The sequence below is a fragment of the Microcaecilia unicolor genome, chromosome 9 (assembly GCF_901765095.1).
Source record: "Microcaecilia unicolor chromosome 9, aMicUni1.1, whole genome shotgun sequence".
Classification (NCBI taxonomy): domain Eukaryota; kingdom Metazoa; phylum Chordata; class Amphibia; order Gymnophiona; family Siphonopidae; genus Microcaecilia; species Microcaecilia unicolor.
The window spans coordinates 165,381,728-165,397,555 of NC_044039.1; the positions used below are offsets into that span (position 1 = coordinate 165,381,728).

The window sequence follows — 15,828 nt, forward strand, 5'->3', positions numbered from 1 at the left end:
AAACGGAGGCCGAATTAACGCTTCCAAAACCAGATTCAAATCCCACGGAGGAACCAGCCGGCGTTGCGGAGGCCGAAGCAATTTCACTCCCTTCAAAAATCGAATCACATCCGGAGACGAAGCCAATGACCTACCTTGAACCTTGCCAGAAAACAAGACAAGGCTGTCACCTGAACCTTCAAAGTAGACAAGGCCAGCCCCTTGTCCAGACCATCCTGCAAAAATTCTAACACATCCGCGACCGAAGCGTGTATCGCCCTCAAATCCCGAGCCAGGCACCAGTGCTCAAAAAGCCTCCAGACTCGAACGTACGCCAGTGAAGTGGACTGCCTCCGGGAACTCAACATCGTAGCAACAACTCTGGAAGAAAAACCCTTCTTCCTCAACTTGCTCCTTTCAAGAGCCAAGCCATAAGCGAGAACTGAGCAGGATCTTGGAGAGTGATGGGACCTTGACACAACAACACTGTCTCTGTCAACGGCAGGGGCTCCGCCACTGCACCAGATCTCCGTACCACGGGCGACGCGGCCAATTTGGAGCTATCAGAATCACCCGACCCGGGTGCCGTTCGATGCGTTGAACTACTCTCCCCACTAACGGCCACGGAGGGAACACGTACAGCAACTCCTGAGGCCACGGCAGCAGCAGGGCGTCGATTCCTTCCGACCGCGGGTCTCTTCTGCGACTGAAGAACCGCCGCACTTGCGCATTGCACGCCGTTGCCATGAGATCCATCACTGGAATCCCCTACACCGACACAATGCGATTGAAAACCGATCGATGAAGAGCCCATTCCCCGGGGTCTAGAGTATGTCTGCTCAGATAATCGGCGTCTACGTTGTCCACCCCGGCCACATGAGCTGCCGACAAGGCCTGAAGATGAAGTTCCGCCCACTGGCACAACTGCGCTGCTTCCTCTGCGACTGCTCGACTCTTTGTGCCCCCTTGCCGATTGACGTATGCTACGGCCGTGGCATTGTCGCAGAGAACTCTGACAGCCTTGCCTTGAAGCAGCGTCTGTAAATACTGAAGAGCCAAACGAATGGCCCGTGTCTCCAACCGGTTGATGGACCACTGGGCTTCCTCCTGAGACCACCGTCCCTGCGCCACCTGTCCGAGACAATGAGCCCCCCAACCTGACAGGCTGGCATCCGTGGTGAGAATTACCCATTCTGGAGCTTCCAGTGGCATTCCCTTCACTAGGTTTCGAGCGTCTAGCCACCAAAGGAGGCTGAGACGCGGAAGAGCTGTCAGAGGCAAACGCATCTCCAACCCCTGCGATTGAGGAGACCACCGACTGAGAAGTGCCGACTGTAACTGCCGCATGTGCGCTCTGGCCCAGGGAACCACCTCTATAGTCGCCACCATCATGCCCAAGACCTGAAGGTAAGCACGCGCTGTCGGTCTGTCCCCCGCCAGGAAGTGACGAATCTGCTCCTGTAATTTGCGGATCCGAAGAGCCGGCAACACCACTCGACCGTTGAGCGTCTCGAAGCGCACTCCTAGATACTCGAGAGATTGGGATGGGACGAGATGGCTCTTGCTGTGGTTCACTACCCAACCAAGCGATTCCAGCAAGGCTACCACTCGCGCTGTAGCCACTTCGCTCTCCGACTGAGACTTGGCCCGAATCAACCAATCGTCCAGATACGGGTGCACCAAAACGCCCTGTTTCCGCAAAGCCGCCGCCACTACTACCATGACCTTGGAAAAGGTTCGGGGAGCTGTTGCTAGCCCGAAGGGAAGAGCACAAAACTGAAAATGCTTTCCTAAGACCGCAAAGCGCAGAAAACGCTGATGCGCCGTCCGAATGGGAATGTGAAGATAAGCTTCCGTCAAATCCAGCGACGTCAGAAACTCTCCCTGCCGCACCGCGACAATAACGGACCGCAACGTCTCCATGCGAAAAGAGAGAACCTTGAGCGCTGAATTGACTCCCTTGAGATCCAATACCGGACGCCAGGCATCCTCCTTCTTTGGTACTACAAAATAGATGGAATAGCACCCTAAGCATCTCTGCGTGGGAGGAACAGGAACCACTGCTCCCAGGGCAAGAAGGCGACGCAACGTGTCTCGAACTGCTGCTTTCTTGATTCTTGAATGACACGGGGACTCCAGAAACCTCTCGGGAGGCGACTCTTCGAATTCCAGCGCATAACCATCTCGAATCACCTCGAGAACCCACTGATCGGACGTGATTTGGACCCAGCTCTGGTAAAACCAACTCAGCCGAGCCCCTACTTGTACCAGAGCCTGGGTCCGCACACCTTCATTGCACATTCCGTCCGGAAGACTGTCCTCTCGAGGCAAAGTCACGCCCTCCGCGACGATTCCCTCGAAAGGACTGGGTGCGCTGAAAAAACCGTCCTCTAAAAGACCCACTAGTCCGTCCCGGCCTATACCGCCGGGCCTCAGCAAAACGACCACGAGCAGACACCCCCCTGGTGCCCGACTTGGGACGTAAATCCGGCAGGCGAGGAATCTTAGCATCACTAAGGCCTTTCACCAAATTGTCCAAATCCTCTCCAAAGAGCATGGTTCCCTTAAAGGGAAGAGAACACAACTTTGCTTTAGAAGCCGCATCCGCGACCCAGCCTCTCAGCCATAGGGCCCTACGCGCTCCCACTATCATAGCCATATTCTTGGCGGACGCCCTCAACAAATCATAAAGGGCATCCGACAAGAAAGACGAACCCATCTCGAGCTTGGCTAATTCCTGAACTCCGGAGGCCCCAACCTCCACTGACTCATCCAGGAGTTTCTCGGCCCAGCGAAAACATGCTCGGGCTACCAGACCCCCACATACAGAGGCCTGGAGCGCGAGCGCCAACAAATCAAAACTACGCTTAAGGAAGGCGTCAACCCTCCTATCCTGGGGGTCGCGGAGAGCGGCTCCGCCGTCTACCGGGATCGCCGTCGCTCTAGTCACTGCTGTAACCACTGCATCTACCGTAGGGGCCTTCAAGGAATCTTTATCCTGCTGAGGAAGAGGATAGAGCCGCGCCATTGCCTTAGAGACCTTGCATGGAGCATCCGGTGACTTCCACTCCTGGGAAATCATCTCCCGGAGGTCCTTGTTCATAGGAAAGGACCGCGCCTTACTGTGAATACCCTTTACCAAAGGGTCCTGTCCCGATTCACCCACGGGCACCTCAGGCTCAAACTTAAGTGTCACCGTGACCTGGTCTATGAGCTCCGCAAGCTCATCCCTATGGAAAATTCTGACAACAGAGGGGTCCTCACCAGGCAAGGCATCAATAAGGTTAAGAGAGTCTTCAAACCCCTCTACCTCCTCCTCAATACCTATTGGGTCTTCCGAACCCAGCTGAGAAACAGTCCCCATCTTCTGACCATTCCAACCTTGGTCTTTTAGTTAGCATAGAGCCATGACCCTCCTCCACTTGAGGAGGCCCGGCCTTCCAGGCTTGGAACAGGGTCCACACAAAATCTGGAGGAAAACCGACACTTCCTGAGCCCTCCGAGGGAACTTTCTGCCCTAAACCGGAGGAAGCTGGCCCCACACTCGGCGCATCCGCGGATCGCGCCTGATTCAAAATGGCGGCCGTTCCCGCCGAAACTGCAACCGCCGACATCGCGCCTGCCTGCGATCCCGCTGACACCAACACCGGCGAACCCGTCGGCACTTCCGCGGCCAACACGGGGGGAGCCGAAATCGGCTGTTTAGGCTCACCACAGAGGCGACACTGACCGCCCGCCGTCTCTAACCCCCGCCGCGAACAGGCGCGACATCGAAGCAGCTTGCCGGTCATAATCAAACCCACACACAGTCCGCTTCGCGCCAAATACTCTGCTAAGCAACTTCGCACTGCTCTCCCGTCTAGTGCAGGGAACTGAACTCCCTTTCCGTTCCGCACTAAATAAATAATAAAAGGCTCTTAAAGGCCCAGAACACTGCTGGCAGCTGAAAATTGTGAGGCACTCAAGGCTCCAGTACAGAGAAAGCAGCCGAGGCACAGAGCTGCCACTTATTCAGAGATGGAGAGCAGCTTAGGGGGAGGGACCCGCAACACAGGTGTAACACCCCAGGGGAAACACTGGGCCCCACAGCACACTTTTTCCTTTTTTTTTATCCACGTACAGGGAGACACAGAATTAACCAAATTGGAACAAACAACCCAATTCTTACTTCCTATGAGGAAAACTACCTCACCAGACCAGTGAAGACTGCACAGGCTGTCCTTCTACCTCTGCTGAGACTGAGAAAATACTGGCTAGTGGGTGTACTGCACAGGTTATATATACAGTATCCAAAGCTCAGTATTTTCTCAGTCTCCCTCTGCTGGTAGGAGTGCATAACCCACACGTCTTGACCGGTCTGGAGGGTCGCTGAGGAAACTACAAATTGAGCACATAAAATCTACAACACATAACTTCAAGGGGGCATGGAGTATGAGTGGGTCAGAGGCATGCCTAGCAATTACACATACAGATTATAGAATACTACTGGTTATGTGCCTAACATATCTAGTCTGATTGTAGTGATGGTGCTCAGCCACAGGCTTTGCACTAATGCTCCCTCTACAACTTAGTAATCATGAGCACCAAATACATCCATCAATTATGACATTTGAGTGAAGACAGTATCCCCACCCCCACCCCATAGTGGGGCTCTGAATCTTGTCTTTACAGCATGATCAGCCCTGACCATTCTGGGGACAGAAGATGTACCTTAGGGGCCCTTTTACAAAGCTACGGGAGGGCTAATGTATGAGTAGCGTGTGCCAAATCGGCACTACCGCTGGGGTTCCACATGCACCTGGTGGTAATTCCAAGTTTGGCATGTGCCGAATCCTGCGGCAGAAAATATTTTTCTATTTTCTACCATGGGGGCGTTCCCAGTGGTAACCAGCAGCGTGGCCACGTAGCGCACAAGCCCTTACCGCTAGGTCAATGGCTGGCGGTAAGGGCTCAGGCCATAAATAGGCATGCGCTACTTTTAATTTTTTGCACATGCCTATTTCCTGGCTCATTAAAAAATGGCCTTTTTCTCAGCCACTGTAAAAAGTCGACCAGCTCATGCCAAAAAGACGCGCCCACACTAGCGCAGGCCACTTTTTACCACAGCTTTGTAAAAGGACTCCTTAGGCATCAAAGTGGGGACCTTTCCAGATTTTAATATATGCTAATCTTCAGCAGGCAGCAACATCTGGAACTTCAGATATACAATAGTTTGCAATGAAAAGCAAAATGTGTCAACGCATTAATCTTTATTTTTTCATCCATAGCAATTTGAGAAAGATAGCACTTCTGCTTTAATTTGCACCTCAAACGCAATGCCCCACTATGTCCCATTAATATTAATGGAAAATTCTCAAAATGCTATTTAAAAGATAACTCAGCAGATAACTGGGCAGAGATGTTAATTTTAGAAGGATTTTAAAATTCAAATCTTTTCTTATCCATCTACTTTGTTGGTTATTTTTAAACTAGTAGTATCATGAGAATTTCTCGTTCATTTTTTGTTTTAGAAAAGCTAGTCACTTTCTTTTGCTTTTTTCATCAAACATTTTTGCCAGATTTTGACAAAAAAAAAATCAGGGGGGGCATGTCTCAAGATGGCTGCATGTTGAGAGCTCTTGGTGGAACTCTCCCGTAGCTTGCTGAAATTACCTCTCTATCTGTAAAGGAAAAATGCCTCATACTAAGCGTAAGGCGAAGCTTAAGGTAGTTTCTTCGACTGCCGGGACGTCCTCACCTATTCAGCAAACGATCGAGAAGTACACCTTGAAGCCACCTACCATAGCTTCCGAGAGGGGCCCTGCGTTCCCCGTTGGTGAAGACTCCCTCGGGGATTTGGGGCTTGAAATTTCACTCTCCCCTCCGGATTTTCATCCACCGCCGCTCCCCGAAGAGTGTATCTCCTGGCGCGACCGACTTGACCTGGAAGTGGTTGAAGACATGGAAGCGACTCAAGGCGCGGGAGAGACAACGTCGGAGGGAGACCCAATACTGAGAGAATATCGGGTAGAGCACAGCGCTCCAATGAGGAAATCGGCTGCGGTGACCCTTGAGAGCATTTGGGCGGCTCTGCAGAGGGTGGACGCTACGGTGGCCAATTCGGCAAAAGAGATAAAAGATCTTGTAAGTACTGTTGAAAACCTTTCCCTTTCATTTAACACCGCGAAACAAGAAACTAAAGAACAATTAGGAGCTCTTAAGCAGGACGTTGCTAAATTAAACGAAGTTACGACTACAATTGTAAAAGATAACACTTCCATGCAATGTAGGTTAGAGATGATGGAAAATTACAATCGGAGGCTCAATCTAAGACTATTGAATTTCCCGAAGGAATTTGGAATTACACCATTGGATGCTTTTAAGCTCTGCTTACAGGAGGTTTTAAATTTTTCCCCAGAAACCATTCCACCATTGAATAAAGTATACTATATACCAATTAAAAAGCCTCCTGAAACCTCTCTTCCAGTAATTCCACCTGAAGAGCCAGGATTGAATATATCTGAATTATTAGAAACAACTTTGGACTCAAACTCTGAAAGAGCGACCCTAATTGCATCGTTCATTTTTCAACAAGATCTGGACGCGGTGATGCGTATATATTTTAAGAAAATGCAGACTCTGTTCAGGGGAAAGAGGGTTTGGATATATCCCGATATTACATAGCAGACCCAAGAAAGGAGGAAGCTGTTCCTAGTAATGAGAACAGAAGTAACATATTTAGGGGCCTCCTTTTACCTTAATTTTCCTTGTAAATGTGTTATTAAATATTTGGGTCTTAAGTATCATTTTTACCAGCCTGAACAGCTGAAGGCATTTATAAATATGAAGAAACTTGGTAAACCGTAGGTCTTGATGAATAAATAATTGTTAATAAGCTAGGTATACATGCTAAGCATATTACCTACTTAACTTTGTTTTACTTTGTTGTAGTCTTCATATTTGCTTAGATAACCCCCCACCAATTGTGGTCTAAAGAAGATAATTTTGTTTCTTCTGGAAAAAATGTTCTACTTAAATTTAAATTTTCCTTTCTGCATTGCTTATTCAAATGTAACTGTATTGTTAATTTGATTAAAAATTAATAAAGATATATTAAAAAAAATCAGCCAGATGAAAAATCTACTTTTCGTATATTTTAAAAAAACTATTGTTAGCATAGCTTCTTCTGGTCAATGAGGATCACACGGTATCACCTATGCTAGTCAATAATAATAGTTACTTTGTACTGGTGTTGCTTACATTTTAACTTGTAGAAATGGGCAAAGTAACCCTTATTCAAATGATTATAACAGCCCTCACCTATAAGTTCAGATATTATTGAATGGGTGTGCTTTTCTGGACTGGTGATGCTAGGTTTTCTAAAACCTATTTGGGAAAATCCCAATAAGTTTCTTAAAGTTCTGGAACGTATCAGGAGCGCTGTTACATTCACTGGGATTGTGCCAAACTGTTTTCACCATAACCATGATCATAATCCAGAAACAACACTTGGCTGATGATATCCCAAACTGGGTGGAAATTCTAATTCCAATTTTAGGGCCACATAATACAGAGACTGTATTCCCTAAACAGAAAAGTTTTGACTGCTCTTCTAAATGAAAGATGATCAGTTAAACCTCTAACTTCTATAGGACGAGAATTCCAAATTGAAACCATTCAATAAAATAACGAAGAGTTACCATATTTCAAGGATTTTATACCTTTTACAGTAGAGAAATCTAAATTCATCTGATTTCAGAAACAATACTGCACATTGCCATGAGACAGTGAGATGAAACCAGCTAAATATGGAGGTGCTATCCCGTAAAGTATTTTGAAGTCCATCATACAGGCTTTGAATTTTACATGGGACTCAACTGGGAACCAATACAATTGAATAAAAAAAGGAGTCATCTTATCAGATTTTCTTGCAGCAAAGATAAGCCTGACCACTGTATTTTGAATAGTCTGTAATTTCTTGTATACAGCTTTTGAACAGGCTACGTAGGCTCTATTACTATAATCCAACTTTCTGAACTAATTTTACACAAAAAGATAGGAATGTCCTTTCAAATGCACATTCCCATCTGTCATCGACCAGGAAAGGGATCTAGGCATCGTTGTTGATGGTACGATGAAACCCTCTGCTCAGTGTGCGGCGGAAGCTAAGAAAGAAAATAGAATGTTAGGTATTATCAGGAAAGGTTTGGAAAACAAAAATGTTATAATGCCTTTGTATCACTCAATGGTGCGACTGGACCTTGAATACTGTGTGCATTTCTGGTCACCGCATCTCAAAAAAGATATAGTGGACTTAGAAAAGGAACAGAGAAGAGCGACGAAAATGATAAAGGGGATGAGACGACTTCCCTATGAGGAAAGGCTAAAGCGGCTAGGTCTCTTCAGCTTGGAGAAAAGATGGCTGAGATGAGATATGATAGAGGTCTATAAAATAATGACTGGAGTGGAATGGGTAGACGTGAATCATTTGTTTACTCTTTCCAAAAACATTAGGATTAGGGGGCATGCAATGAAGCTACAAAGTAGTCAATTTAAAACAAATTGGAGAAGCTATTTCTTCACTCAATGTGTTAAAAAAACTCTGGAATTTGTTGCCAGAGAATGTGGTTAAAGCAGTTAGCTTAGCGGGGTTTAAAAAAGGTTTGGCTAGCTTCCTAAAAGAAAAGTTCATAAGTCACTATTAAAATAGACTTGGGGAAAATTCACTGCTTATTTCTAGGATAAGCAGCATAAAATGTATTGTACTGTTTTGGGATCTTTCGAGGTACTTGTAACCTGGATTGGCCACTGTTGGAAACAGGATGCTGGGCTTGATGGACCTTCGGTCTGTCCCAGTATGGCAACACTTATGTTCTTATGGACTTCCTTTTGCAATGGCAGGGCAGTATTGACATTGCCCCCAAAAGAAAAAAAGAAAAACAAAAATAACCCTGAATACAACAAAACATATTGCCAATGATATGGGAATACACTTTTGGCAAGAATATAAGAAAAAACTTGCTCAGTCAGACTAAGTCCATTGAGCCAGGGATGAGCTCTGACTCTCCTAAGTCTATCTGACTAATAATTTTATATGGACTCTTCCTCCAGGAAGTTGCCCAAACCTCTTTTGAGCCCAGCTATGTCAGTCCCCTTGATCACACCATCTGGCAACAATTATGTGCTACAACAAAAACAAAAAGATTCTCTTATAAAACTAAACATGAGCAGTAAATAGGTATGTTGGAAATAAGGAGGAAAAAGCCTCAAGAAGCTCCCAGCTACAAGCAGCGGGAGCAGGACTGTTCATCATCAGCAAAAAGCCTCCTTAAAAATGGTTACAGTATTTTGAGAATGACAACTTAAGTCAAAATTATCTTGAACAGTTCATTAGAATAGCATCACCAGCTTACAATACTTAGCTAAATAGTCCTTTCTTCTTTAGACGGTCTGCGTATTGAAGGAAGAACGGACTGTTTAGCTAAGTATTGAAACCTGGTGACGCTATTCTAATGAACTGTTCAAGTAGTAGTAGTAATTTTCTCTGTTTCGATGACTGCAAATAATTTTGTATCACCTACAAATGCAATCATCTCACTCTTGTCTCCAGATCATTTATGAATATGTTAAATAGCACAGGACCATTCAAACTACACTCCTAACCCTTTTCTATTTGGCTAACATCCTATTATTTGCCATGGACATTTTTACAGTGTTCCATTATCACAGAAAAACATCCAAATTGTAAGCCGGCCCTAGTCCTGCCCAAAACACACATCAAATACGCTCCCTTGAGTTTCGAAAATAGCGATTTGGATGTTTTTGTGGGGAAAAAAAAACCTCACCCATTTGCTGCTTTGTGCTGTTTTTTGGACTTTTTTCTGTTTCAAAAATGAGCCCATGTTGTATTAGGATTTTCAGAAGGCATTTGACAAAGCCCTCACAAGGGATTGCTTTGAAAGTGAGTCATGGGATAGGAGGCCATGCTCTTTTGTGGATTGTAAACTGGCTAAAAGACAGAAAGTAGGACTAAATGGCCATTTTTTTTATTAGACCTGTTTCAATAACAACTAAGTGCCAAAAAGGTGCCCAAACTGACCAGATAACCACTGAAGGGATAAAGACATGACCTCCTTAATCAACCCCATCTTACCCCTCTAAGAGGTGAAGATGACAGTACATACCAGGCTCTATGACAGCTGCAGATATAATTGCCATCCCTCTTAGAGCAGCAAGCAGGTCCCTGGAGTAGACTAGTAGTCAGTTCTGTGGACTGTAGAGAAGGGGACCCAGGCTCATATCCAACCCTAACTAGTGCAATTGTGGTGGAAAGTGTGAGTGCCCCAGAAACCACAACATACCTACTGAACCCACATATAGGTGACTCTTGCTGCATAAAGTCTATTGTAGTGGTGTACAGTACATAAGAACAGCCAAATGTGTCAGACCAATGGTCCATCTAGCCCAGTATCCTGCTTCCAGCAGTGGCCAATCCAGGTCACAAGTACCTGGCAGAAACCCAATTACTAGCACCATTCCATGATACCAATCCCAGGGCAAGCAGTGGCTTCTCCCATGTCCATCTCATGAACAGACTATGGACGTTTCCTCCAGGAACTTGTCCAAACCTTTTTTTAAACCCAGATATGCTAACTGCTGTTACCACATCTTCCAGCAACAAGTTCCAGAGCTTAACTATTCTTTAAGTGAAAAAATATTTCCTCCTATTTGTTTTAAATGTATTTTCATGCAATTTCATTGAGTGTCCCCTGGTCTTCATACTTTTTGAATGAGTAAAAAATCAATTCACCTCACCCGCTCCACACCACTCAGGATTTTGTACACCTCAATCATATTCCCCCTCAGCCGTCTCTTTACCAAGCTGAAGAGACCTAACCTCTTTAGCCTTTGCTCATTTGGGAGCATTTCCATTCCCTCTATCATTTTGGTCACTTTTCTTGGAACCTTTTTTAATTCCGCTATTTCTTTTTTGAGATCGACCAGAATTGACTCTGGGCAAGTCACTTAACCCTCCATTGCCCCAGGTACAAATAAGTACCTGTATACAATATGTAAGCCACATTAAGCCTGCCATGAGTGAGAAAGCACGGGGTACAAAGGTAAGGTTGCAGCATGGAGCGATACAGAGGCATTATAATATTTTTGGTCTTATTTTGCATCCCTTTCCTAATAATTCCTAGCATCTTAAATGCTTTTTTCGCTGCTACCACAAACCGGGCAGAAATTTTCAGCGCATTGTCTATAATGACACCTAGGTCTTTATCTTGAGTGCTGACTCCTAAAGTGGATCCTAGCATCAGATAACTATGATTCAGATTATTCTTCCCAATTGTGTATCCCTTTGCATTTGTCTACATTAAATTTCATTTGCCATTTGGATGCTCAGCCTTCCAGTTTCTTAAGGTCTTCCTGCAATTTTTCTCAATCCGTATGTAACAACTATGAATAGTTTGGTGTCTTTTCCAAATTGATCACCTCACTCATCGTTACAATTTCCAGATCATTTATAAATATATTAAATAGCACCGGTCCCAGTACAAATCCCTGTAGCACTCTACTATTCACCCTCCTCCATTGAGAAAAATGGCCATTTAATCATATCCTCTGTTTCTGTCCTATAAACAATTCTCAATCCTATCTTAAGATTCCTTAATTTTCTCAGGAGTCTCTCATGAGGTACTTTGTCAAAAGCTTTCTGAAAATCTAGATAAACTACATCAACCGGTTCACCTTTATTGACATGTTTATTCACGCCTTCAAAGAAATGAATTGAATTGGTGAGACAAGACAAGACTTTATTTTTTGGTATTTCTGAAGGGCTCACCATACAATATAGAGATGATATGATGTGTACCTGGGACCTTTTATGTGAAATTCATTGCAGTACCCCTAAGCTGCTCCACTGCTCTGCTAGGATGTCTGTGTGGCCAGTCCAGTTACAGTAAGACTGCTAGCCCCTAGACCTCCCAATGGCTTGTTTTTGTGTGTTTTTCCCTTGGATTTTCTTTTTTTAATGGCCCTTAAAGAAAAATGCGCTGAGCACCAAAACATCTAAAATAGGGTGATTTGCAAACCAAAAAGATAGACATTTTTCTGGTTCGAAAATGATCATGTTTGGCACTGGGATTTTTGGACGTTTTTTACAAAACGTCCAAAACTGAATTTGGACATTATACTGAAAATGCCCCTCCACATAAACTTATTTGTTTATACTTTCAAAAATATAAATTGGCAGTGTTACTCTACGTCATCAGGACATCAGAAACAGAACAAAGCCTTCATGGGAAGAAGAGTACCTCGGCTGGCAGGGATTGGGGTCCCCCGCCAGCAATGGTAGCCCACGACGATGGCGGCGGGGGAGGGTTGGTGGCAAGAGGGGGGGGGGTCGAGAGGGTCGTTGGCAGGGGTCGTCAAAGTTGGTCGTGGTGGTGGCACCGGTGGCGCCGAGGGGGTCGGCAGCACCGGGGGGGGGGGGGGGGGGGGGGGGGGCTAAAATGTGCCCCCTCACCTCAGGCTCTGGATCCCCCTCCCGTCGAAGTCTGGCTACACCCCTGGTAACAGGTTAGCAATTTCATCTTTGAGCTCTTTCAGGACTCGGGGATGATAATTTGTGAAAAAATAATGTTTCCCTACAATTGTCAGAATCTGTGGAATCCTATTCACATTTATCCATCTCACTCTTCCCCGTCGGCACTACATTATTCTATTGTTTTTTCAGTAAATATGTTCTTAAGTCATCCACCCTCCCCCCCCCCACCCAGTTATCTTTATTCTGCCCTAGTTGTGAATTGACACTAGCATCAACAAACGTCATAGCCATTACAGGAATTCATCTGAATTAAGAGATGGGATGAACCATCACTATTCAAATTCAAATTACATTTGTGCATTAAGTCAGTTTATATAATCTATGAACTCTTTGGTCATTAGTTGTGTTTTTTATATACTATAACACATATTAGTAGGATAGTGTGTATCCTCTGTGATTACAATGATTTATTTATTATGCATTTTGTTATTGATGTAATATATTTATTTAGCCTCAATTATCAATGCAAAATCTAAGGGGCCCTTTTACTAAGCCGCGTAGGCGTCTATGCGCGCCCAATGCATGCCAATTCAGAACTACCGCCCGGCTACCATGTGGCTCAGGCGGTAATTTCATTTTTTTTACGCACACCCACTACGCGCACTGGAAAATATATTTTATTTTCCGGTGCGCGGCGCTAACCGGGCAGTAATCAGCATTGTACACGTGCTGATGATTACCGCCCGGTTAACGCCTGAGACCTTACCACTAGGTGAATGGGTGGTGGTAAGGTCTCAGGCCCAAAATGAACACGTACCAATTTTCATTTTGCAGAACGTCCATTTTTATCCCCAAAAAAGGCCTTTTTTTGCAGGTGAGCTGAAAATGGGACTTGCACACATCCAATACAAGCATCTACACCACTGCAGGCCACTTTTTGCTGCACCTTAGTAAAAGGACCCCTCAAATTTTGGAAATTTTAATACATGCTCAAATTCATGTTTGCAAATCTCTTATTTAGAGTACAACTCTAAAAGGGCCTGAAGAAAGCAGCTTGTGATATGACTTAATGGACCCAACTTAAAAATGATCCAAAAGCAATGATATATAAACATGTCAGACCACAAGGTTTCCCTTGCAGACTAAGACCCCTATAATTTTTAAAATAAGATGTTAAGCAGCTTCTACTTTAACACAAAAGGAATATTATCAATGGACTCATGATGTGATCATCCTTACATGCGGGGGTAAATCCAGGTTCGGTTCTAGTTCCTTGAACTTCTCTGCCATCCTTGTCCACACACCAGCAGTACCCACTCTTTCCATGGCACTGCAGAGGGTTGAAGTTGCCAAGGTAATCACAATGTGGCACATACTGCTGATCTGTTGGTTGACCACCATAATGTTCCAGAAGGCTTTGTCTCCACCGTTCACAGACAGTTTCTGGTTTCCGAGTGGGCTCTACAGAAGAGTCAGAGATTTATTAGCAATGCAGCTTCCCTATGACAAACACCTAAAAGATTTACTGTTTCCTTCAGTTTCAATGAATATTATGAGGATGGGGAAAATTCTTATTAAATGGGTTTCTAGTCATTCTACAATCTATACAAAATCCCAACTACATGTGGATTTTATGCCAAAATAGAAAATAGAAAAAGATCTGGCCAGCTTTGGCCAGGTTCCTAAATGTAACCAATATTCTTCAAAATCAACAGTGCAAAGTAGTTCATAAATATTTTAAGATGCCACTGGGGAATTTTGGAAGTTGGGGACAGTTTGATACTGCAGTTGTAGACTACCAAGCATACAAAGATGAACATGTAATCCTCCATTATAACAGGGATTACTGAACTGCTGAAGGACCCTTCCCTGGAGTCTCTGGGGGGAGGGAACTGATTGAACAAAGGGAGAGTGAGAAGCCCAGCCCCAAGGGAAGTGTTTATGGGAAAGCGCTGTGGGAAATGTTCCTGGTTGTTGAATGATAGTAGGGGAGGAGTTAGGCGTTAATAAATAATGTTCTTGGGGATAGAACTGCCGAGACCCTTGTGGAGAGGGAGATGTCCTGGATGGGTTCATGAAACTAAGGCTGACCAAAGAGGGAGACTTCTGCCAGTAAAGCATTAACCGTGAAGGAACGCTCCAGGTGGAAAGTAGGAGATCCCAGTCTGGGAGCAGAAACAGAAAAGAGTTTGTTTGGAGCCAAATATGGTAGCTCGAAGAGGTACTCCTTTGGAAGAGTGTGGACCAGTGGCATAGCTATGGGGGCCTTGGACCCCCAAACTGGATCTGGGACCCCCGGTTTGGCCGGCGGGGCTCCCCAACCCTGCCAGCTAAAGCGTTTGTCCCACACTGGTCTCACATTGCCTGGCGCCCAGTCACTGTGCATGCCAGCCAAGGTACCTTTGCAGTGGCGATTGGGGGGAGCGGCGGCGGGGGGGGGGGGGGCAGAGGTGGTGGCAGGAGGGTGGCGGCAGGGAGGCGTTAGCGGCTGCAGGGGGGCGGAAGTGGCGGCAGCGGGGAGGCGGACCACCTTGGGCTCTGGCCCCCCCCCCCCCTCCCGTCGAGGTCTGGCTATGCCCCTGGTGTGGACGGACAGGGAGGTCTGGTCCAAAGGAAGATCGCTTGTTGCAGAAGTGCTACAGGCACAGCCTTAGGTTGTTTCACTCAGAAAGGATGGGCATATGAACAGGGATATGGTGTAAATTGAAGGATTTACACCGTATCCCTGAGTTTGGCTCTGGATTTATTGTTGTTGGATACCAAGTGGATTACAAATTAATTGTTTGTCTCGAAAAGGATGTGAACTGCCTGTTGCAGAATCTTTAGTAAAGTTCTTGTTGTTTCATATAAAACCTTGGACTGGAGTCTTTTCTTTGAGGAGAGTGGGAATCTAGTTGCTTTCTAAACTAAGAGAGAAAAGTGAGCTGAGTGTACAAAGAATAAAAGCCCTGGATTAATACCCTACAGCCTTTCAGATTTTTATCCTGTCCTGGCCCACGCCCATCTCAGTGAGTCAGAAATGACTAAAGAGTAATCAACCTCCCTGTGACTCTGTGGCCCTGATGCTGACCCGCGATGAGCTAGCTGGTGCCCGGACTGTGTGAGTGTGGTGAGACCAGGAATACACACAGATCAAGCACCACGCTGCATGACATAGCACTATACAGAGGTAATTCTACAAAGTGGGTGCTAACATTTATGCACTGAATATACATGTAACTGATTAAAATACTGACATATACATGTGTGCACATATGTGCATAAAGACCAAAAATCTGCTTAAGCACTATTCTTACAAAGCGCAGATTTGACAGATGGGT

At 45.4% G+C, this 15,828-nt stretch overlaps 1 protein-coding gene across 2 annotated transcripts in view; it reads right to left on the minus strand.

The window, feature by feature from the left end:
• NID2 (nidogen 2) overlaps positions 1–15,828 on the minus strand; it is a 105,822-nt gene that overhangs the window by 27,008 nt on the left and 62,986 nt on the right. For both annotated transcript variants that reach the window (XM_030214717.1, XM_030214716.1), the window contains exon 13: positions 13,748–13,969. In XM_030214717.1, the coding sequence (XP_030070577.1) occupies positions 13,748–13,969 (222 nt within the window). The remainder of the gene's footprint in view (positions 1–13,747; positions 13,970–15,828) is intronic.